We start from the raw sequence: 23673 nt of genomic DNA on the forward strand, positions 1-23673 counted from the left end.
TTCGTGCTTCATACTCCAGCCTGGGGCCAGACGGGTGTAGGCTGGTTCTCTCCAATACTGGGGGGTTTCCCACTGCCAACCCGGGGGGGGGGGGGAGGCTGCACAGGGGAGGGAAGGGGAGGGGACACACCTGTTCTTGATAATCCTCTGCACAATCAAGTCTGTAGTGAGGTCACTGCCACTGTCAATTTGATGGAAGATGCCTCTTCTCTTGGGCTCCTAGAGGCCTCAATGGGAAGAGAAGTGGAAGATGAGAGGTCTCCTGACCACAGAGACACCCCCAGCTGTCCCTCCACCCATGGGAGACCAACACCAGGAAGGATGGTTACACCTACTTCCCCGAGGCAGCCCAAGCCGGGCAACCCACCTGGTAGGGGTCAGACCCATCCCTGTCGGGTACAATCTCTGTCTTCCCATGACACACCAGGTCCACCTGGAAAGGGAGCAAGGTCGGGAGACTTAAACTTCTTCAGAGTTGCTATGCCACCACTGACAACCACTTAGGGCTAGCTCAAACCCAAAAAAACTGGCCCAGGCTGAAGCAGGCAAGAGCCTCTAGGAACATTAGCATCATGGTCTGCTCAAGAGAACTCTGAGCGAAGCCTCACCTTGAAGTGATTCAGGAGCTCCGCTGTGACAGAGTATGGTGCCCCAATCACCACTTCTGAAACATACTGAGGAAACACAGCCAGTGAAGCAACTCACTCAGTTCTCATCCCTGGCCAGCTAGAGGGCTAGAGGGTGGCAGAGGAGGCCAGGGGAGCCAGAGGGCAGGGCGGCACGGCCAGGGCCAGTGAGCAAAGGGGACCCTCAGACTCCTCCAGCAGGGGAAAGAAACTGCACCCAGTAGGGCCCAGCCGCCCAGCCCTGATTCCCAGTTCACTTACCCGGCAGGCCAGCACACTGAGAGTCCGCTCGTGCAGGTTCATGATGGGGTAGTTCTTGCCCTTGTACCGGTTTACTTCCTAGGGCCAGTGAGTTTGGCTCAGCTGGAGGACCTCAAATGAATGGTGCCTTCCCTCCCAGCTGGCCGTCGTGGGCAGAAGCTGGGAAAAGTGCCCCCTCTCATAGGAACACCCTAGGCAGGGCTGTCCTGGACTCCAGAAGAGAGCCAAGCTTGCCTTCGCAGGCACCTGGAGCCTCCTCAGTCCTTCAGAGGCCACCTGTACCCAACACTGACCCCAGCAAGGCCCCTTGAGGGACCCCATGGCCCATCAGTTGACGGGGTGCTGAGAAGCAAGCAAGGAGGAGGGCAGAGACCTGGTCAAAGTGTAGGCCGGCGATGACGTAGGGCCTCTTGGCTAGCTTGTGCACCTCCTGTAGGAAGTCCACGTGCCCGATGTCTATATCCAGATTAAGAAGCAGTAACTAGCTGTGTATCATGGTGTTCTCTTGTAAACCCAGCACTTGTGTGGCGGAGGCAGGAGTATTGCAAGTTCTAGGTCAGCCTGGACTACACAGGAAAAATTCTGTCTCAAGAGAGCAAGACTTGGGGTTGTAGTTCAGCAGGAGGTCACTGGCCTCGGATACGCGGAGCCCTGTGCTCCATCCCCAGCCCCATGGATGAAGAGGAGGAAAGAAGGCTAGGTAACAGCAATGGGCACCCAAGGGACCCCGTGCCATTCTCCCTGGTGAAGGCCGCACCCACCACAACCCAGCTCAACCCTAGAGCCTTGGAGGCTATGGGTCCCATTCTGGGGCATGACTTCGGGCAGCAGAGGATACGGAACAGGTCAAAGGCCCCAGCCACATAGATGACCGTCTCCCCGGGCTGGGGTTCCTTCCCAGAAGCAAACTGGATGATCTTCTGGGATGTCTGTAGAAACTGGGACACCCCTGTCCAGGGGCTCTGCCCCCCAGGGCACTGTTAGTCAAGAGAAGGAACCAGTCAGTGGTAGAGGCCTCTATGTGTGCCCCTCATCCAGTACCCTCCCCTTGGTCATTCATTCTGGGCCCAGGGCTCCCTGTGCCCCTGTCGTAGGTGTGGGTGATGGGAGTTGCACAGAGCATTACAGGCTGGACTCCCCCAAACCCCAGCCTGCCAATAACCCAGCAGCACAGCTGGGGGCTGTGTCCAGGCAGGCACTTGGGGCAGGGGCAGGGACACACCATGGTAAGGCCACGCAGGACCACTGTAGCTAGCAGGACTGTGGCTCCACCCGGTGGCCACAGAAGATACTGCAGTCAACACCAGCTCTGCCTGGCAACACACCACCAGGAGCAGGCGCAGAGCCCAGTGGCCGGCAGACACAGCCCTCTGGGGGACCCGGCACCCTGAGGCCACCATCTGGTCACCTGGGAGGAGACTTCTGAGGAAAGTGTGTCCCCGGCAGGTGTCGGGTGAGGGGGCTACAAAGGGAGAGAGGGCCAGGCCATTTGGTTAGATGCCACCTGTAAGGTGGGCAGTCCTTGCTCCTCCTCCAAGAAGTGGCTGCTGGGACTGGCCACCTCTTGCCTGTCCTCCCTCCCAGCATCCACTAGCTGGCCAAGCCTGATGGTCAGTACCTGGTCAGCACTGGGAAAGAGAGGGAGGAGGGCAGACACTGAAGCTTTGGGCCAACCTTTCCCCATGGGATGCCTAACGGGTGGGTGGGAATGTCAGCTGGATTTCCAGAGTGGCCTCAGCGAGCCAGGCTGTACTCACCTTTCCAAAACTGTCAGCATATTCCCGGTACTCAGAGGACATCTCCTGCACACAAGGGCAAGAAACTAAGGGACCTTGCCCTCCTGACTGCCAACCCTGGAACCAGCACGCCATGGCCCTGGAGCCCACTAAGGGGGTGGTCAGGCAGAGAAACAGGATAAACCTGAGGGTGGCTAGGTGGTGCACCCCCGCACCCACCTCCCCCATGTCCTTAGACCAGGGACCGTATCCCAGACCCCATCCGTTTGGACTCACCTGGCTGCTGTGGTGGGCCTTGGTCACCAGCAGCATGCGACCCACGAGGTCTGTGGTGGACACACCCTGGGTGCGTTTGCACTCTCTGGGACAGAGGTAAGGTGGAGGTTTTCATCCAGGACAATCCTGAGGCTCTGCTATAGGCAGAAGCCACCTGGGGGACACAACCCTAACCCAGGACCACCCACAACAGAAAGCCAGACTGGGGCAGGAGCCATGGGCTCACTCAACTGTACAACGTAACTCCAGGGAGTAGGCAGGTCACATTGAGAACACACCAGTTCTGGCCCCCATTCCAATGTTGTTCCCTCTGGCCTCTATTACACTCAGGCTCAAACCCTGATATGCATTCTTGGCTGCTCCGTCCCTATAGGAACCACTGGCCACAGCTGGCTCTTTGAATTACAGTTAATTAAAATAAAAAGGCAGCTCTCCAGGGGCACCTGAGACTACTGAGTCTGCGAGTCTACGGATGTCCTACAAACAGTGCTGATCGAGAATGCTGCCATCTGGCAGAGCTCTGCCTGGTAGCACCGCAGAGGCCCAGGGGTTGATCACACAAAGCATGCTGTCCTGCACTTTCCACGCCTGACGGAGGGCCCAAATGCCTTGCAGGGTATGTCAACACAGCAGCAAGGAGAGTTAGGCAGGGGGTCTCCTCTTGAGCCCCACTCCCTGGACCTACCTGTACCTCCCAGCCTGCTTCACTTCCTCATAGGTATCTCGGCCATCTACGGTCAGCGTGATGTCATCTAGAGGCGACACAGGCACACAGAAGAGGATTTGTTTCTGTTTTGTTGTTATTTTGAGAGGGGGCAGGGCGTGTCTTCCTATGTAGCCCAGGGCAACCTGGAACTCTTTTTGGAACAAGGCTTCTCTGATTAACCTTGGCTGTTCTGGAATTTACTTTATTTATAGACCAGGCTGGCCTTGAACTGAGAAATCCACCTGCCTCTGTCTCCCAAGTGCCGGAATTAAGGGCGTGGCCACCACTGCCCAGCTAATCCAGAACTTAATGTCCCGTTTCAGCTTCCTCAGTACTAATGATGATAGTTATGTGTCATCAGACTAGGCTCATAAACAGGGTTTGTTTTTTGGGTTTTTTTTTTGTTTGTTTTGTTTTTTTGTTTTTGTTTTTTGGAGTTTCTCTGTGTAGCCCTGGCTGTCCTGGAACTCACTTTGTAGACCAGGCTGGCCTCGAACTCAGAAATCTACCTGCCTGCCTCTGCCTCTGCCTCCTGAGTGCTGGGATTAAAGGCATGAGCCACCATGCATGCCTGGCAATTTTTTTTTCTTTTTAGATTTATTCATTTATTTCATGTACGTGGGTACACCATTGCTGTCTTCAGATACACCAGAAGAAGGCATTGGACCCCCATTACAGAGGGTTGTGAGCCACCATGTGGTTGCTAGTAATTGAACTTGGGACCTCTGGAAGAGCATCAGTGCTCTTAACTGCTGAGCCATCTCTCCTGCATAAACAGGGATTCTTAACTGAGAGCCCCCAGGGGCCCCTTTCCCTTTGCCACTGCTCTGGGGATGGTCCCAGAGCTTCCTTGCATGTGTATAGGATGAGCCAAGATGAAAAGCCCACTGTCTCTGTGACTAGGTCAGCAGGGCTGACTGCCCAGCCCCCACCTCAGACCCTGCCCACTCACTGCCGTGAACACAGAAGTCACAGTTGTGCTTGTCCAGTGTCTCCAGGGTGGTGACGTAGGGAGCAGCGGGCACCACCTCATCCACCCACTTGATGGCCTGTACCATCTTGTACCTCTCCTCCTGAGTAAACACCGGGGGCCCCTTATGCTTGGCAATCTCCTCTAGGGACAGAGAAAAGGACAAGACAAGGTAAGTGATATCCAGGAGTCTGGGTCTCAAGGCTGCACAGTGTGCAAATGGTGTGCCCACAAGGCAGGACCCCGTGTCAACAGTATTGTTCTCTGGCCAGCGCGTGTGCTTGGGGCATCTGCTGGTTAACTAAGAAGAGGGTTCAGTCTCTTCTGTTTCAAGAACCGGGGTAGGGGCAGACAATACAGCTGTCCTGTGTTGCCACAGCTCTCTATAGCTGGTACCAGGCTATGTTACTCTCTAAGCTCCCTGAGTCACCACTGTGCTCTAGGGAAGTATGCTGGAACCATTCTGCCCAACCCCCTGCCCCACCCCGTGCCCTGCAGGCTTAATCCATTGGAGTAAGTGTCCAGCACAGCGGCCCCCACCTTACCATCCGTATGCACGCCCACGATGAGGTAGTCCCCCATGGCCCGTGCCTGCCGTAGCTGGTTGGAGTGGCCATAATGCACCATGTCATAGCTGTGAGGACAGACAAGCAGACAGGCAGACAGAAGACTGAGGGTCTTGTGTGGGGTGCAGCACTGCTCCTTGAGAGGCCCCCACCAGGGCTCCTAGCCCAGATCCCGGAGTGTTGGGCTTACAGCAGAGAAGTCGGTTCTCAGTTGTCCATACCCTAAGTACTGGACCTAGGGCAGGACTCGGTGCCAGGTCTAGCAAGAGTGGCAAATTCAGGTACAAGGCCTGGCTGGTGAGCTCCCAAGACAGCTGTTCACTGGCAGATGCTTAACCATTTCCCACGGCTTAGACTGCCTTTGCCCTGTTGGTGCCTCCTGCTATGGGCAGGCATTTCAAGCTGCTTCGGTTCTTTTTCCTTTTTTTTTTTTTTTTTAAAGACAATAAGGTCTCATGTAGCCCAGGCTGGCCTCAAACTCACTATAAAGTCAAGGACGGCCTTCAACTCTTGACCCTCCTGGAACTCACTCTGTAAACCAGGCTGACCTCGAACTCAGAAATCTGCCTGCCTCTGCCTCCCAAATTCTGGGATTAAAGGTGTGCACCACCACGCCCGGCGACCTTCAACTCTCGACCCTTCTGACTCCATCTGCTGAGATTCCCACCCAAAGCCGTCTGTTGGGTGCTACAAAACAAATGTAGGACCTTGTGCATGTTGAGCCAGCATAATACCAGCTGAGCTAGCTACACTCCCAGCCCACAAGATACAAGAGCTTGTCTAGGATTTGAATATGGAACCTCCTGCACCCTAAACAAGAATAGTCCCCCTGGATCAACAAGCCACACTCAAGCTTGGAAACAAGAGACCAGTCCTTTGTTGGGAGCAGATACTGTTCCACCCGGACACAGGTGGACAGTTCCCCACCCCCAGGGCTGGCTTAGCTCTCTGAGAGAACAAGTGCCTGTCACCTGCTTTTACCCTCAAATCTAGGTCGGGGCACAGCACAAGCACTTTGTCAAGGTCAAGCTATGCAGAAGCCAGCAACATGCTGGGCACCGAGGGTGTCCCAGTGTGTACTGGGACCACCTGTATTCTTCGCCATGGGCCAGTGCTGGGCCACAGGTTCTGCTCTGTTTCCTCAAGAACCCTATGAGCTATCATCAGGTCAACAACACAGTGCACGGGGTGGGAAGTGGGACATGATAACGGGCAAATTCCAGGACAGCCCTTGTGCCCACTAGACAGGCAGGGCTAGATCAAAGGTCAGAGTCTGCATCTGGGCTTGTGGCACTGGGCCCAGTACCATGGTGGGGGCAAGGTCATAGTCCACTGACACGAAGTCAAAGCTGGTGACTCAGGTGCAAAAGAACCGAAGGGGACTTAAGTTGTAATTCAGTGATGGAGCACTTGCCTGTACATATAGCACACAAGGCTATATGGTTCCCATCCTCAGCAACCAACCAAAGACAAACAAGAAACGCACAAAGTCTAGCCTATTCCGCTCTGAATGCCCTGAGGAGCCCTGTTGACCATTCCGAATGTCTCTCATCCACCAGGGGTAGGCACGAGGAGGGGCTGAAGATGGTAAGTTATAGAAAGGCCAACATCTATCTATCCGGCTTGTTGACAGCTCCAGGACTTTCTTAGAGACGTCACGGGCTGATATGCCAGAGAAGCTCACGGCCTTCTAGCCCTGGTAACTTGGCTAAAAGCCCAAGGCGAACAGACAGCCGCATTTCCGGTTTTCGGGGAGCGCACCGTCTGATGCACCCGTGTCTGCACGCTATACTCCTAAGTGACCGGAGGCCAGATTGCCTCGTGCGGCCTCGGAAGACTCCGGTTCCGCCAACGGCCGGTGCGTGACGTCCTGGTGACCGCCCTCCCCTCGCCGCCCCACTCACCAGCCATCGCACCACACCCGCACGGTGCGCTGATCTCCCGGACCCTTCAGCCCAGCAGCGCTGGCAGTCCCGTGCCCGTTCCGGATCATGGCACCAGAGGCCCCCCGCAAAGCCCTGGCGGCTCCCGGGACACACAGTACCGTCGCCCCGCCCTCGACGCTTGCGCGTGCTCACGCGGGTCTCACCCGCTTGGCGCAGCCAATGGCGTGCGTCACCCAGGGCCCCGCCCCCAGCCGGGCCACACCCCCTCCGCCCAACTCGAGCGACCAATGGTCTGTGTCGCAGGTGGCCCGGCTTTGGCATTTGACTTTCGACAGGCAAACAGGGCAGGTTAGTACCACAAGTGTGCATGCAGCTCGCCCCGTGCCTTAAGCATTCTTAGGAGCCGGGCAGTGGTGGCGACTCCTTTAATCCCAGCACTTGGGAGGCAGAGGCAGGCGTATCTCATGAGTTCCAGGACAGCCAGGGCTACACACAGAAACCCTGTTTCGAAAAAAAACCAACCAACCAACCAAACAAAAGCATTCTAAGGGGCTGGGTTCTTCAAAAGCGCCTGGATGCAGGCACCTCGGTGGTGCGTGTGACAGTCATCGGGACACCAAAGCAATAGAGATGTTTAATAAGACTTGCTCAGACTGGAGGCTTAGATCCTCTCTGTGCCGCATACCCAATACAGAAAAAGGCTTCTATAAAGTGAACACTTGTACGTGATAAGGAGTAGAAAGAGGGAGGCCCTGAGACTAGCCTGGAGAGTGAGGTAAGGCAGTGGTGGACTCTTCTGCTGGCCAGGCCTGGGAATGGCCGGAGCTCTTCTCACAGAGGCCTTGCTGCCACCTTTGTACAGGGGTGAACAGAAGGGAGGTGTCCTTGAAGATCAAGCCCATCGCGGGGCAGTCACAGCAGTGCAAGAGAGGCTTTCCACAAGGACAAATGGCTAAAGATGACCGTCACTGTGAAGCGTCACCCACTAGAGCCGGAGGGGGCATTCTCGCCTTCACGGTGACACGGGCGGGGTCCCTGAACAAGGGTCAAGCCATCTGCAAAGTGCCAACTGTTCTTTGTCAACTCCGGGCTATGCCACTTTCTTCCTTTTTGCACGCTTGGCACAACCCCTGCCAAACCAGCCTCCTAGGATGGGGGGAGCTGAGGCAAGGGGGGCACTCTGGTCCCCAGGTGGGGCCTCTTCTCTGCTTCTGCATAGTGACTTCCTACTGTGGCTGCCTTCTTCGCCAGCACGGAGAGGGGTCGCCAAGGAGAAGATTGGATCCTGCCACCTAACAGAAAGAAAAGCAACATCAGGCAGGTCTGAAAACCCCTCGAATCGCAACCCTCCCAGGCACAGGAAAGCTGTCTGAGGCCGCCTGCCGTCCCACCTATGTCTTAATCTGGGCTTTGGCTGGAAGCAGCGTCAGTGACACCAAGCTGCAGGGGACACCAAGCTGCAGGGGAAAGTCTTCAGGGCAGCAGCAGCCCTTGCTCAACAGCCTCTTCTGTCTCACCCACTGTCGGTGGGAGCTGCACACGTAGGAAGGGGTAGTGCTAGCCACAGGATGGCTCCACCTCCAAGGATAACTTGCTAGCAACTCCGGGCCCCGTCTCTCACTTGTATGGATAGGGGCAGATGGACCAGACCCTTTTCCCCTTCCCAGACTGTGTGACAGGGATGGGGGCGGGAAGAGGCCGGTTGACTGGGGAGGTGTGGCCTACAGACTACACCATGAAGAAATCATGTGTCTGATTGAAATGTAGAACCACATATTATAAACGTAAGATAAAAGTAAGCACTGATTAAAAAATGAGCTAAGTTAATGTTAAAAAAAAAAAAACAACAACAACAACAACCAACAACAACATCAACAATGTGGCACAGGAGAGGCCCACGTCACAGAACACCACAAACATAACATACAAGAATTGCCAGGCCCAGAGGTGAAGGGATCCTTAATTTCTTGAACCCTTTGATTAAAAGAAGTTATTGATTTCCCCTATAAGACCCTGAAAATTCACAGAGAAAGAAAGTGTAAACTTTTCACTCAATATACACACCAAGTCTAAATTATCACAATTCTGTATCAAGGCAAATTGCTTCAGTTTTCCCCAAATATCCCCACACCAAGGACAGAGATTGTGTCTGACCAGAGCTGCAGTCCTCACCCCTCTCGGCTGTCCACCCAGGCTGCACACCATCTGTGGGAGCATCCTGTAGAGCACACTGGCAGATCCCCCTCTCCTCAGAGATTCTGGGCACCGTCCCAGTCAGGGGGGTAAGAGTGTGCACGTGTGGTGGAGCCTCGCCTCAGCCAGTCCCTCTGAGGCCCATAGCAGACAGACACGGCCCATCACACGGAGCGGGAGGGGAGGGGCAGGAATGCAGGGGGCACGCTGCGCCCACTCACCGGTTGTAGACCGGAATCTCCAGGCCCAGTTCATTCATGAGGAGTTGCATGACATCATCACACTTCCCATGGAGTTTCAGGGCAGCCCAGTCATCCTTCGGGGTCCACTAAACACAAGGAAGGCAGATGAGGGCCTCCCCGCAAACTGGCTCACCCCTCCCCAGGAACACAATGGAACCTGTACAAGACTTTCAAGATGTACGAGAAGCACATCTCCCCGGCTCTTCCCATCTGAGCCCCGGGTCTGAGGAGGAAGCTCTAAGCACCCGCTGTTACCTGCAGGTTCACGATGTAGAGTTTGGGCCGACGGCTTGGAGGCTTCGTCATGCACCAGAGGCGGGGATATTTCTTTAGTACCTGTTCCAGTGGGCAGACACAACAGAGGAGAGGAGGATGATTAAAACGCAAACCTACCGCCCGCTCATGGCTGATGGCTCGGGGGGGGGGGGGGGCAAGCCAGTAACATGCTCAATCCACAGCGAGTTCATGATATTGTCGGCACATACCTTCAAGCTGGACCCTAAACACAGGATTGTGTCTGCTTTGCTAGCAGCCTCGGTCGCTGCCTCCCAGTTCAGAGGCTGCCCTAACGTCCCCCTCTCCCCAAAGTGCACAATGGTATCCCGAAGCTGGGTCCCGCACTTGTGGCAGGTCCGGCCTGTCAGGTGTCGGTGAAGGGCAGTACGCTCGGTCACATCAAACACTCGTACATACTCTCTGTTAGGGATGCAGGAGGTGCAGACCTGGGAGAGAGAGGGCACAGTGAGTGAGATCTGCCTGTCACCCAGGCCCCAGGTCCCCCTCGGTACTGCTCACTTCAATATACATATTCCCATGGAGCTCTGAGATGGCGGTCCGGGGCAACCCACTCCGCAGGTGGAGCCCATCACAGTTCTGAGACACCACGTGTTGCACCTGGAAGACAGAACGTGGTGGCAGTAAGTAAGGTGGCAGGAGGAAGCGCCCTGCGGCAGTGGAGTTATTCTGAGCCCAGGGACAAGGGACAAGGTTCCTAAAACAAGGAGGCAACTCAGGAGAGCCCTGAGGTAGAGAGGCGCCATGTTCTTTCTCTTCTACTAACTCTGATGTACTGGGAGCAGCTAGGAGGGCAAGCATCTGTCCTGGTCCTGCAAGCTGATCGGCAGTTTGGGGCACTGGTCACATAGGGTGGGCAGGACTACAAACACACCTTGGATCGATAACTTCTTGGGTCATCCATCATCTTTCATGTCCCTTCCCCCAAACCCCAGAGCCTGGGCATATCTGCTTCCCTGTTTGCTCAGCAGATCTCTGAAGGTTTCTGTCGAGCCTCCTCTGAAGCTAGGCTGTCGTCTAAAGGCCCTGAATGGAAGCTGAATACCACAGCTACTCGAAGAGAAAGCGGAGCAGGAAGCACACAGGTGTTTTAGCTACTGGACTATTTATCTATCACAAGGCTGACTAGGAGGCAGGATGGCTTCCCACCTGGGCACTGAGGTATAGCTCTGGGTTCTTTCCAGCTTTTTGTTTTTGTTCTTTTGTTTTGTTTTTCCAAGACAGAATTTCTCTGTGCAGCCCTGGCTGTCCTGGAACTCACTCTTGACCAGGCTGTCCATGAACCCAGAGACTCCCCCTGCCTCTGCCTCCCAGGCACTGGGAGTGAAGGCGTGCGCCACCACAGCCGGCTTTCTTACCAGCTTTTGCTCATGCAAACGTGTGATGCTCATGTGGGTGAGGGTAGGCTCTGCTTCGCTTAGGTCGGCAGCACTGTACGGTTGGAGAAAACAGAGGTGAGAGGGCGGCCAGACGATGCAGCTTGTCTCTAACTGTGGGAGAAAGCTGTGACAAGCTCACCTCACAGGCCTTCCTTTCTGAAGCAGTGTCCATACTCCATTAGGACCCCGATAATCTGGGATAGAAGCTGCCTGCACATTCAGACAAAAAAAGATACCACAGGTACTGCAGAATTCCCCACAGAGGACATGCCTATAAATTACAGAAAACCCCACAGAGGACATGCCTATAAATCAGTGTCTGTCCCATCCACTTCTGACCTATCTAACTCTCAAGTGGGATGCACCCCAGTACGGCTCTTTCCCTCCATCCAAATGACTTTCTTGTCCTGCCTGGGCCAGCTCACCCTTCGACATAGCAGACAGAGAACCCTACCCTACTTCAGGGTCCTTTCTAACAGTGAGCAGCTGTGTCCACATCTGTCTTGAACACAGAAGGGGACAACTGGTCAGGCTCATCAGTGTCTGAAGGAACAGATTCTAGAGTGCAGGTCATGCTTAGCAAAGTCAGCCCCGGGAGGAAGCGCTCTGTCCACACACTTACATCCTGTGACTCTGAGGTTTTTATTCCAACTTAACATAAAACCTCTACAGACAGATGAGTGTTAAGTCATTTTCCAAGAGAGACAAACAAACAAACAACAACAAAAACAAAAAAGAAAACCATCTAGAAGCCAGGAGTCTTTGGATCCTGGCTGGGGAAGCCCTGTATACATTGCTGCTTAAGAGCAGAGAAGTGCCCGCCCTGGCAGGTTAATTTCAATACATCGAGGAACCTCAAAAGGTGCTTAGACCGCGTTTAAGAGCCTCATGTGGTATTCAGTAGCCACTAGGTTTGCAGGGTTACTGCTGTAGAGTCCTAACTGGATCATCACATGGCTATGAAGGGCTGGGCCCCACATGCTGCTGTCCTTGATGTCTGAGATGAAGCAGCAAATGCTCCTGGGCCACTGCCCCCACAATTCCCTGCAGAGCCCTACTCAATGCCACCGCAGCAGCAAGGCCACACTAGGGCTTCCCAGCTCTGGCATTTGTGTCTGGCCCTATAGTTGCTTATGACTGCTGGCTGCTACCTTTGTAACAAAGGTCCTCTTTTGTCTGTGTCTGTGTTTGTATTCATGTTTGCATGTGTGCACATGTGTGTAGAGGCGTGCGTTACACGTGTCGGTGTGTGAAGCTCACTGTCCACCTTAATTATTTTCTTTTCTTAACACATTTGCGAAGGGGACGTCGTGCAAGGGTCATGATGCACAAGTAGAAGTCAGAAGTCGCCTTGTGGTGGTCAGTTCTCTTCTGTTGTGTGAGCTCTGAGGACCAGACTCAGGCACCAGGCTTGGTGGCAAGTGCCTAAGGATTCAGTGAGCCTTCTCTGCCTCCCCCACCTTTGTTGTTGTTGTTGTAGTTGTTAAGTCTCTCACTGCACCTGCAGATCGTGGATCTGGCTAGGCTGCTAGCCAGCGGGCTTCAGGGAGGCTTCTCAGCTTGTCTTCCCAGTTCTGGGGGTTACAGAGTGTGGCACTGCTCAGCTTCTTCACATGGACTCTGAGAGTCCAAACTCGGGTCTTCATGCTTGCATAGCAGGCACACTACCCACTGAGCCATCTCTCCAGACCACCTCAGGGCTTCTCAGAATAGAAGCCGAGTTCACCTGGGGTCAAATATTCAAGTTCAAAGCTAGTCATCCCTCAGCCTTCCCAGGAGAGCTCTCAGAGTCAAGAGGACAGCATTTCTCAAATGTACCTATTGTACCAGGACTCTGTCTGTTTTGGGGTTTGTTTTGTTTTGTTTTGTTTCGTTTTTGTTGTTGTTTTTTTTTTTTTTTTTTTTCCTGAGCCAGGGTCTTGCATCGAGCTCTGAGCCAGGCTGCTCTCAAGAGTTTGATCTTGATCTTTCTCCTCTACTAGGCTCCACCTCCTGAGTCCTGAGATTGGAGATTTGGGACTCAACACTAGTTTTCCATTTATCTTTCTTCAAGGAGTACAGGCTCAGGAGAAAGTCTAGGGCTCCAGTTTGTCCACATCACGTGGATCGATCAATCTGTCTGCACTTTAAGGGAGAAGGCATTAGCAGGCAGTTGGCTACTATGCCCTACTACTGTTCCATGTTTGACTGGCAGTCAGAAACTACGCATTCTGTAACTCTTTGACTTAGCTTAATTATTATTTATTGACTTATTCTTTAGCCCTGGCTGACCTAGAACTCCCTATGCAGACCAGGCTGACCTTGAAATTACAAAGATCCTCCTGTCTCCCAAGTGCTGGGGTTAAAGGCTTGTGCCACCACTGTCACTTTGCCTTAGTTAAATCTTAAATCTAGGATTGTTTCGGGTCTCTGAGAAAGGACACCTTGAAGTTACTTCAAAGGTGAGCGAGCATTTGAACTCCAGCACTGTACAGCCTGAGTTTGCATCCCAGAAGGGGGCGCCCCACACCCGAAGCAACGCGCAGGCCCTCACTCACTGTGCTGATTCCAGCGCCCGTGTAGACAACCAAGTGCCTGGCACTTCGGACAGCTCCGGCCAGTTCGCGGACCTTCCTCCGCAGCTCCTCCGGGTCATCACACACCTGATAGGAGCCAGGCCGGTTATTGCCGCCGCTCGCCGCTTGCCGCCCGCCGCCCAGCACCCGCTGCCCGCGACTCGCCTCCTCCTGGCGGCGCTTGAGGCCCTCACGCCGCCGACTTCGGCCCTGCAGCTCGGTCACCAGATCCTCGCTCTCGGCCAAGAGCCGGCCCTCCTCCGCGCTGCGCTCTGCAGCCGCCTTCCTCAAGATGCGTGACACCTACGGACGAGCAGCGGGTGAGGGACCGCGCGCGCCGGCTCGAGCGCGGGCACGGCAGTGGCTCACCTGGCGGAGGCGCTCCCGCTGCTGCTCCTCCCGCAGCCTCCGGACCCGCTCGGCAGCTTTGCGCTCCGAGCGGCTCAGACCGCCACCGGCTGCCATCGCTCCTTTGACTGCGCTTCCGGCTTCCGCTTCCGCCTCATCCGGCAGCTACAGGGACGCATGCGCGGGCCCGGCCCTTTCCACCCCTTCCGGCTCGCCCTTCCCACCCTGGTCTCTCCCTTGCTCCTTCGGGGTTTCAAAGAAATACCACCAGATCTCTTTAAAAGGCGTTTATTGATCATATACAAAATAAAGAAAACCTTATATATCACAAACATACACTATGTACAGCAATAAATACCCGGGGGGCCAGGCCCAGTGCCGCCCCTCCTGGACAATAATTTAGCAATAAATACTGCGCAGGGCACGGGTGGGCACCAAGGCTGCTGCCTGCTGAGGCCAGGTGACTGATCGCTCTCCACGGATGCGAAGTCCAGGCCTCACCTTGCAGCCAGATCCCCTATGGCCCTACCCAGGTACAGGAGACAGGGTCTCACCTTGCAGCCACACCTCCTCAGTTGGATGTTGAAGGAACCTCACCCCATTTAGGGTACTCTCTACTAACCTCCCCCTGGCTTCAGCCCTGCAGGGCAGGCAGGGGCTGATCAACTCTGCTTGGACACACCTCTCAGCACCAGGAGACCAACAGAGCTGGACACACAATAGCCCTTGTCCTGTTGCCCTAAGTTGCCAGGAGAAGGCTTTCTGTACCCATTCCCATTTGGTTAAAGGCTTCAGAGACTAGCAGACAGAAAATGGGAGGAAAGGTGGGGTTGGGGCATAAAGTTGCTGGAGGGGCCAAAAGCCCAACCGGGGCCCTAAAGAACAAGGAAATCTTATCAGGGACACTTCCTAGAACACTCTACCTCACACTTCCAGAGACACCAGTGCTATATTAATGCTGTTGCTCCAGGGGCAGGGTACATATGTGTGCAGCTGGCCCAGCAGGTATAGCACACACCCAGGGCACATGCCAGGAACAGGCAAACTGTGAGCAGCTCCATCGAACCCATGCCTCTGTATGGTACTGATCTGTCCTCTGTTCCGCAACTACTCCCAAACCAGGCGGCCAACGACACTGAGAAAACATGCCAAGAATTATTCAGTGGCTTCTGGGGGGATTGTTAATGTGTTGGTTCCTTTCACTAAACCACAGCCTAAAAAAGTAACTCAGAAGATCCCAGAGCGGAAACAGTGTAGCAGGCTGTGGCTCAGACATCCCAGCTGCGGATCGGAGCTTTGGCCAAGTGGCCACACCAGAGAGGGAGGTAGCAGGGAAGTGGCCTCACCATCTCCAAGTAGTTTATCAAAGCTGCAAACCCTGGCCCTCATCACCAAGGCTAACAGAGCACACACAGAACTAAAAGATGAGCTGAGGCCAGCCTGCTGGAAGCTGGGTGGTGGTGATCCCTGTTAACACAGTGTTGCCACTGGCTCCCTGCACGGCAGGCACCACACCCCGCTGCACACAATGCAGGGGGGACTCTCTGGGACCATACTCTACAGAGGAAACTGTGGGCTTTCTTTGAAATCTGAGTGTCCATGTCCAAGGAAGGAGTCAGGCAAAGTCAAGGGAAGAGGGAAGTCACACATTATGGTTTACTTAGCAGAGAAGTTTGGGAGACCTGACCTCAGCCCAAGCTCTCCATTCGCTGTGTCAGAAAGTCAAACACAACACCCTCACAGTAGGAAAACGGAATTAACAATGATCAGAGAAACAGCCAACAGTCACAACTGGACACAGGATTTACTGTCAGGAAATCAAGGGGAAGGGACAGGGAGTGGAGCTGCAGGGCTGGCTCAACAGGGAAAGTTCCCCAGACTCAAGAAGCGGATGCTGCAAACCTGAAAGCCTTGAGCATGGCTCTATCCTGTTCAGAAGCAAAAGACCCACTACTCCTGTTTAACACATACCCAGCCTCCTCTTCCTCATCCTCCCAGCAGGCTGGACCTAGGCACTGGGCCATTCTCAGCTTTACATAGCAGCCCAGCCAGTACCAAAACACTCAGAAAGCCTCTCATCCTCCAGGCATGGGCACGATCCATGCCAGCTCTGCTGCCAGGCAGCACCAGCAACTCATCTGGATAGTCACAGAACCAAAGGGAGGGGATGAGGTCACCTGGTAACTCAGAATCAACAGTCCAGATTCCCACTCATATCCGATCCAGGCATCAATGGGACTGTCTGAGCACCTTGAGCCATAGTAGCCCACCAAAACGCCAGGGTGGCACAGGTCCTGCTCCCAGAGCCCTGCACGTTGCATCAAACTGAGTGAAAATCCCGCTGCCTACGAGGTAAAGGCCTGCCAGGCCAGTCTTTCCTTTCACCAGACCACATTTCTGTGCTTTTCAGGGAACCAGGGCCCCCAGAGAAGACACCAGCTATGTCAGCAGGAGGCCATGTGACCGCCCACACAGGGATGTAGCCTCTTGCAGGTGGGTATCCGCTTATGAGGAGCTTCCTGAGCCAAGCCTGGAAGGTGGGCAGCCTCCACTGGAAAGGTAGGGTGAGGAGGCAGGCTTGGAACCTGCAGAGAAGCACCTCCAAGTCGAACAGCGGATCCCTGGAAGACGCAGATCCTGAAGGAGGCAGAGTGAGGGCCCAGAGCCAAGAGCTGCGGACACTGGGGAAGAACAGACCTGGCCCTAGGGCCAAAGCCCTTGTCTGGCGATGGTGGAGGCCTCCAGGCTCTCACAGTGACACAGGGAAGAATGGTTGCCCGCAGTGGGGCCCCCAAACAATCTGCCTGGGAAACAACACCCCACAGAACTGGGCTTCAGAAACACGTGAGTGACAGATCTCTCAACCCACAAGGGAGGCCCCGGGGGCGGAGACCCCAACGAAGCCTATAGGAACTAAGCTGAGGCCAGAAGGAAGACGGCCAAGGACAGGTAGGCCACAGCCCTGTGGGCACCCACAGTGACACCTTGGTCCCTGCAATGTCACCACCCAGGGCCAGAGGTGGTGGATGTGGAAGCAGCGTGGGGGCCAATAGCTCCCAACTTCACTTACTCTGCCACTGCCTTAACCCAAGCCCTAGACCCACAATGCCAAGCCAAGGCTCAGAGGGACCACATGGCAGAGGAATGGAGAAGTGCAGCAGAAGGTAAGCTGCAGGCAGGTCCCGGTACCCCCAGGGGAGTACGTCCTGCCCGGGTCCAGCAAGCCCGCAGAAGCAAAACCACAACAAACCCCCCCCAAAAAAAAAAAAACACGCACACACACAAAACACAGGGACAGCCACAGGTCAAAGGTCACCAGAAGCACCAGCACTTTACGGCTGCACAAAACCTCACCAGGCACGGACAACACCACGGCACCGGCAAGACGGAAGCAGGAAGGGAAAGGAGTAAGTCACTTTCGGTACAATTGCAAAAGAGATATCAAAGAGGACGGCCTCCGGTAGGCTCGCAGCTTGGCTTTTTTTTTTTTTTTCTTTTTTTAAACTAAGTTTTATAAGTAATGTCTGATAACTCTGTGTATAAAAACTAAACTCCAACAGCCACAGCGCTGTCCCCAGGTTTACAAGAAAGGGATTTTTTTTTTTTAAACTAGCAAAGTTTCTACTATACTTTCTTCCCTTTTCCATGTATACGGTCAAATGTTTTTTTTTTGTTGTTTTTGTTTTTGTTTTTTAAGACAATTTTATAAATACTCTGCAGCTTTTTTTTTTTCGTTTTAGCTCTTAAACATATAATTTAATAACTCCGTAAAAGGAACTTCTCTTTTAAATAAAGGGCTATATAACCACACAAATAGGTCATGTAAACAGTGACACCGGACCCATCGGACACACAGACACACCTTCCACCCACACGCATAACCGGCAATTCGGTCTTGTCCGGTGCACTGTGCCAGGCTCCAGCACCATGGTTCCCNCCCCAGTGCCCAGGCTGGTGGCCTATTCACCCAGGGGCTTCAAGACATAACCACTTTTCAGGGCAGAGCCCATCTCTTCCTTCTGGATTAAGCTGAGAGNCCCACTGGACTTCTGAAAGGAAAGCGCTCAAATCCCANTGCAGACCACCAGGGAGACAAGGGCAGCCCTAAGCCCAGTACACTTGCCCACGTGCACTCTCGTCCACTCCCACAGTGCCCACTCTGGACTCCTAGCCTGCACGGCCTTGGTACAAAGGGGTTAAGGGCAACCCAACATCACTGTTGAACTGNCTGATCCCAACGTACGAAACACAGGCGTGACAACGAAGATGATCAAGGGGCTCAGCCTAGTGCCCCTGGGTGCAGGTTGTGCTTTGCAGGGAAGGAAACAGGGAAGGGAGAGGAGAAAGGAAGGGAAATGAAAGGAAGAGGGACGGGGCTGCCAACTCTGCCACGCACCTAGTGGCCCCTCAAAGACCTGCCTGGCAACTGCACGTGTCCCTATGACCGAGCATCCGTCTTGGACTTTACTATGGTGATGACGCTGGTGGCAGCCACCTTGCCAGGAACCAGGGGCCCCAGGCCAGCAGCAAGGGGACCCCGAGCCGGGGCCACAGGGCTGCGGGCCACGGTCCTGGCAAAGTTCTGCAGGGCCTCGTACTTGGAGCGCAGGGCATCGAGCTCCAGCTTCATGCTGGCATTCTCCGAGGCCAGCTTCTCCACCTCCTGCTGGAGCTCCGCCTTCTGCTTCTCCAGCTCCTCCTTCTGTGTCACCCGCTTGACTCTGCAGCTGGCCGCGTAGCCCCGGTTCTTCAGTGTGCGCCGCCGCTGCTTCAGCTGGATGATCTCTTCCTTGGAGAGGCCTCGCAGGTGCTGGTTCAACTCTCGCACCGACATGGTTACCAGCTCCTCGTCGGTCAAGCTGGTGCCATTCTCGCCCGGCTCCCGCTTCACCTGGAGTGGCACAGCACACAGGGTCACGGCAGAGTAGGCATGCCCAGCCCGACGCACCCCAAGCCCAGCCTCTCTACTCACCTTTAAGGCCTTGTTTCCTTTATTGGGGGTCGTCATAACCCGGGGGACACAGTGAGCAGGCACTCTGCAAGACACAGAGCAGAGGTCAGGACCCTGAGACTCTTTTACACCCCAACAGGAAGCTTGCTGCCTGGTGCTCAGCCCACAGAACCTTGCCCCTCACCTGACCTGAGCTTGGCTGCTTCAGAAGGCCCTTTCCCTAGAGAGCCAGGTGGAGGTCGGGAGATTTTTTTCCCAGGGAAGAAGCAGGAGCAATGTGAAGGCAGAAGACAAAGGGAGCAGAGAGAGATTAGAAGGTCTGGGCTGCAGGAGGGGCAAGCCTAGAAGGAAGCTGAGCTTTAAAAATAACCCCAGTGCTGCCCCAGAGCGCCCTGTTCCTGGCGAGTCATGCTGACTCAGCGGATCGCCTCCCTCCCTTCCTGAGCGGTTCTCCCGTTCCTTTGGCCAGCCAGCAGTTCCCCAGGAGACCCACTACTGGGACCAACAGCAAGCAAGGATCAGCCAGGGACCCTGTATTCCAAGGTCCTACTTCCCATATATGTTCCCTAAGCTGGCCCAGGACAAAAGAAAGCCCTTTCTCCCTCTAGGACTTAGGTAGGAGGTTGCTTCCTGCCTCAGTCTGGCAGAGGATCAGGTTTGTTCTAACTGGCTGACTGGGAATCCTCTCACCTTCCAGGTAGCAGGCAATCCGGCTGGGAGGAGCTGAGCCCAGGCCCCTCCAGTCCTCCCCGTTCATCTCCTTTACAGATGGGGTAACCATCCTGTGGCTTGGTTGCAGCATCCTGTACTCTTGCCCCACCCAACACAGGGTGTTTCACAAGGTCTCCCACAATTAGCAGAGGAAAAGCACTGTTAGCTGGAAGCAGGCAAGAGCCAGCCCCTTCGGGTCACTGACTGGTCTTTGGCTCTCTGCCTAGGGTCAGTGACCACGGGGCCAGGGAACAAAAGCAAAACAGGTCCCTCCTACAGTCAGCCGCCCCTCCGGGCTCAACCTCATTTTCAGCTTTCTAAAGTCTTGCCAAGGACATTCTTGTGTACCTAGGCTGGGAATCCCCACTTAGCCCAACACCCACCAGTCCCACAGGCACATTCTCCTTTCCAGGTTAGGTGCAGGGAAATAAGGGAGGTGAGGTTGCTGCAGGTCTCGAAAGGAGGCTGAAGGCTGTGAGCACTTCAGGCAAAAATGTGCTGGATGGGGAGTTGGTCCATCTTATCAAAGGAACTAATGAGGTCTCATTAGCTTTACCCTACTGCTCTTAGCTTTGAACAGGAGGTGTGGCTACATGCAAACACTGAGCAAGCAAACCAGGACTAAATCTACATGACTAGATTAGGAGCATTTTCAGAGGCAACAGTCCTGCTAGATCAAAGAGAAAGGCAGAACTCAGATCTAGAGGTCTGAAGGGCATCTGGCCCTATACTCACACTAGGAGCGTAAATTGAGGTGAGGGGACAGTCCTGGCAGGAGCTTCCCTCATACAGACTACTGAGCTCAAAACGGTGACTTCCTGAGATCGCACAGGAAAGTGCAGAGTGTGGCGGCTGGGAGCTAAAAAGTGCCTTCTCAACAGATTTTACCTCCACCAAAGGCCTGAACTCAGCACAAGTGCAGCCAACTGCCTCCTGATCAAAGGTGCGCAAGAGAGAGTGTGTGTGTGTGTGTGTGTGTGTGTGTGTGTGTGTGTGTTAGAGCGAGTGTGTGTGCATGTTTATACGCATGTGTGCTTAAGGGGGAAGGGCAGGTCTCAGGAAAGTCAATGCTTCCAGCTACCTGCCTGGCTTCTGCAAACCTAGGGACACAGTGACTAGGCAGACAGTTCTGGGGGACAGCTGTGCTGAGGGATACAGTTTAGAGAACTTTCCAGAGCCTGAGGAAGAAGCTCAGAGAAGCTGATCTGGACCTGCTGCCTCCCAACTCAGCCCTCCAAGTACTCACAGCCATGGACAGACTTAAGACGCCAAGGGGCTCTGGACCACTCATTCAGGCTGACCCTTAAAGAAAAGGTTTGGGCACCTCTGTCCTCTCACACTGGACAATCTGGACATTAGTCTCAAGCAAGATAGTGACCCTTCCTTGCTAAACCTTGCCTGTAAACCTCAATGCAGGAGACCCCTACTTAGGTCTTCTCTCCTTCGGGTACTGACATTGTTTGAAGAGAACGGAAAACGCTAAGTTCACTGAAGCACAGTGCCTCCAGAGTTTAACACTTTTCTGGGACCTTGAAGTTTCATAGGGCAAGTTCCACACCAAATGAAAAAACACTGCACCTATGAGCAGCCTCAGGGCTCAGGGTTAAGGGGACATCCCTTAGCACAAACCACAAGCTAAGCACAGTCTAGACATGAATCCCTGGGCAAGGAAAGCAGTAGGATGGAGTTCAAGAACCTTCACGACAGATAAGTCAGTAAACAGCCATTCAGCCACACCCCACAAAGCTGTCACCTCCCAAGAGTCTCCAGACAGCCAACAGGGCACACACACTTTTTGGTAACTCTAGGAAACAGTGGGACCCCAAACTCTTCTGAAAGGAATAACATTGGGATAAATAAAACTACATCTTCTGCTCCATGGTTGCACCTCAAAAACTCTCACCAGCTGCCTAGATCCACCCTTTGCTCTCCTTAGCTGGTTAGAGCTGACCCCAGCTTCTTTCAAGCCACAAACCCTTCTTCCCTGCCTCCCGGTCTTCCCCATCTAGGACCGACGCAGCCTGGCCATTCAGGGTCACTGAGAAGGAAAGCTTGCTTCCCAGACGAGCTGGCTCGGCCCACCTAAGCTCCTCCCCTCAGCGTACACTGATCGGTCTCCCGGTTTGGGGAACTGCCCCAGTTGTGGGACCCGGGCCAGGAGCCCAAGTGCCAGGCAAGGATGCGCACGCCTGGGACTTTACCTTCCACCCCGGGAGAAACCTGCGGCGCGCCCCTGCAATGCCTCCTTCGGAGCCTTTGCCTCCAACTCACAGGTCCGTCAAACTTAAACACGACCCCGGATCCCGGCCCGACCTTCACCGCCCGGATCGAGCCCTGTCTCCCGACTAGACCGGCCGATAGCCGGCCCGGGCCCCCCGCCCTGGCCCAGCGTCAGCAGGAGCACCGAGTGACCTCATGCTGATGACTCAGCACGTCTCCGCTGGGCTCGCACCCGCGTGGCGAGCCCAAGCCGCGCAGCAGGATCTCCCCGCCGCCTCCCCTGTGGGCCTGCGCGCGACCCCGCCCGCGCGGAAGCCGACGGACACCTGATGAGTCAGCAGCTCGGTGCGGCCACCCCGCTGACCCGGGCAGACGCGCGCAGCTCGCCCTTAAATCGCGCCTCCCGCAGGGCACCCGGGGTCCGCCGCCGCGCGCACGCCCGTCCCCAGCCTCGCGATCGCCCGGTCCGCCAGCTCTAGGGGGACACCGGCGAACAGCCGGCTCTCCGCTGGCGGGGAAACCGAGGCACGCGCCGCCGTCGGGTGCGCCGCAACCCCGAGGCCAGGCCCCGCCGCCCGCCCCAGCCCCGCGCACTCACCACACTGCGGGCCCGGGCGGGCCAAGGCGGGGCTGGGGCGGGGCCGCGCGCGCGCGCTCCGGGGCTGCGCGGGGCTGGGGCGGGCGCGAAGGGTCCGGGCCAGGGGCTTAGGAGGACTGGCCGCCTGCGCGGGCCGGGCCAAGCGCGCTGGGAAGGCCGGGCCGGACCGGGCTCAGAATCCGCCGCCGCCGCCGCCGCTCCTCAGACGTCACATGATGTTTGGTCACGTGGGTTCCATTCATGAAGCGGCGACGCGGCTGGCCTAAGCTTAAAGGGAAAGGCGAGGCGGCAGCAAGGCGAGCGCGCCCTCATCACGCCTGCGCAGCCCCGCGCCGTCGCCCCTGGCAACGCCCGCCGCGCCCTGGCAATGTCTCGCGGGAGACGTCCCGGCGCTCGCCCGGCTGACCTTGCTTCTGCCCAGTCTGGTTCTTCGGGGTGGCCCCAACTCGGATGCATCTAGCTCCTTCCCGATCTCCACGCCAACTCAGACCGAGGTCTATGGGACAGAACCTGAGTGGGTATTTTCGGGTTTGTTTGATTTTCTTCACTTGGATGCATAGTTTCACTGTACAGCGAGCAGACTGGCTTTCAATTCCCTGAGCTGCTCCTGCCTCGGCCCCCTGAAAGCGGAACTCACAGATGAGCGTCACCACGCGGGAACCTACTTGCTGTTTTGAAGGTGTGACACAGTGATTTAGTTCCTTACCCCGTTCTGCTGCGACGTCCTCATTCTAAATGGGTCAGCAGTCTGAAAAGGACACGGCTGTTGAGGGGCACAACCCCGACCCCAGCTCAGATCCCTAAACTATCCAAGATGACACGAAGGCTTGGAGGACACTCACTAATGATTCTAATCTCCGGAGGGTGCTAGGGACTTCACCTGCGGCCGTGGACCATCTCTTCGGGTAGTGTGCGTGCACTGTAAGAGTTGTGCACTTTGCCCAACCCTCCTCTGCCGCATTTGAAACTACTTTGGGTACATTCTGCTGCTACTTTTTCTGTGAGAAGGCTTCCCGCTGCTGTTGAAAAAAGTAAAAAAGAAGGAAAGTAGGAGGGATCAGGTTTTCATTTCGAGGTTCTGAACGTTCTATTTGACCCTATCTTCTCTGGGAATCGTGAAAAGGTGACTCGTTCTGTAACATAGGTGGCAAGGAA

At 55.1% G+C, this 23673-nt stretch overlaps 3 protein-coding genes across 11 annotated transcripts; all 3 read right to left on the minus strand.

Annotated features, from left to right (window-relative positions):
* Positions 1–155: 155 nt before the first annotated feature.
* On the minus strand, positions 156–7209 carry Pcyt2 (phosphate cytidylyltransferase 2, ethanolamine). Its single transcript, XM_029484067.1, has 13 exons — positions 7046–7209; positions 5121–5209; positions 4558–4719; positions 3585–3651; positions 2900–2984; positions 2645–2689; positions 2296–2349; positions 1726–1864; positions 1261–1343; positions 888–965; positions 609–674; positions 368–433; positions 156–227 (listed from the first exon to the last, which is right to left on the minus strand). Exons 1-13 carry the CDS (start codon positions 7132–7134, stop codon positions 156–158), a joined length of 1095 nt encoding a protein of 364 aa, XP_029339927.1. The 5' UTR covers positions 7135–7209.
* Positions 7210–7647: 438 nt separating this feature from the next.
* Sirt7 (sirtuin 7) lies at positions 7648–14197 on the minus strand. 2 transcript variants are annotated; one of them, XM_021177891.2, is made up of 11 exons: positions 14060–14197; positions 13856–13993; positions 13673–13777; positions 11275–11345; positions 11115–11187; positions 10258–10356; positions 9948–10184; positions 9718–9798; positions 9442–9548; positions 8419–8560; positions 7648–8319 (listed from the first exon to the last, which is right to left on the minus strand). In XM_021177891.2, the coding sequence occupies exons 1-10, from the start codon at positions 14153–14155 to the stop codon at positions 8419–8421; spliced, it is 1149 nt and encodes a 382-aa protein (XP_021033550.1). In that variant the 5' UTR covers positions 14156–14197; the 3' UTR covers positions 7648–8319. The 2 variants fall into 2 exon arrangements, with proteins under 2 accessions (XP_021033550.1, XP_021033549.1); XM_021177890.2 differs by lacking the exon at positions 8419–8560.
* Positions 14198–14310: 113 nt separating this feature from the next.
* Positions 14311–22737, minus strand: Mafg (MAF bZIP transcription factor G). Of its 8 annotated transcripts, none has more exons than XM_029483425.1 (3): positions 22519–22737; positions 19011–19074; positions 14311–18929 (listed from the first exon to the last, which is right to left on the minus strand). In XM_029483425.1, exons 2-3 carry the CDS (start codon positions 19044–19046, stop codon positions 18477–18479), a joined length of 489 nt encoding a protein of 162 aa, XP_029339285.1. In that variant the 5' UTR covers positions 19047–19074; positions 22519–22737; the 3' UTR covers positions 14311–18476. The 8 variants fall into 8 exon arrangements, with proteins under 8 accessions (XP_029339285.1, XP_029339282.1, XP_029339281.1 ...); XM_029483422.1 differs by lacking the exon at positions 22519–22737 and adding exons at positions 19680–19833; positions 22247–22486 and having other exon boundaries at positions 14311–19074; XM_029483421.1 differs by lacking the exon at positions 22519–22737 and adding exons at positions 19680–19833; positions 21604–22486 and having other exon boundaries at positions 14311–19074.
* Between the last annotated feature and the right edge of the window lie 936 nt (positions 22738–23673).

This window comes from Mus caroli, chromosome 11 (genome assembly GCF_900094665.2).
Source record: "Mus caroli chromosome 11, CAROLI_EIJ_v1.1, whole genome shotgun sequence".
NCBI lineage: Eukaryota > Metazoa > Chordata > Mammalia > Rodentia > Muridae > Mus > Mus caroli.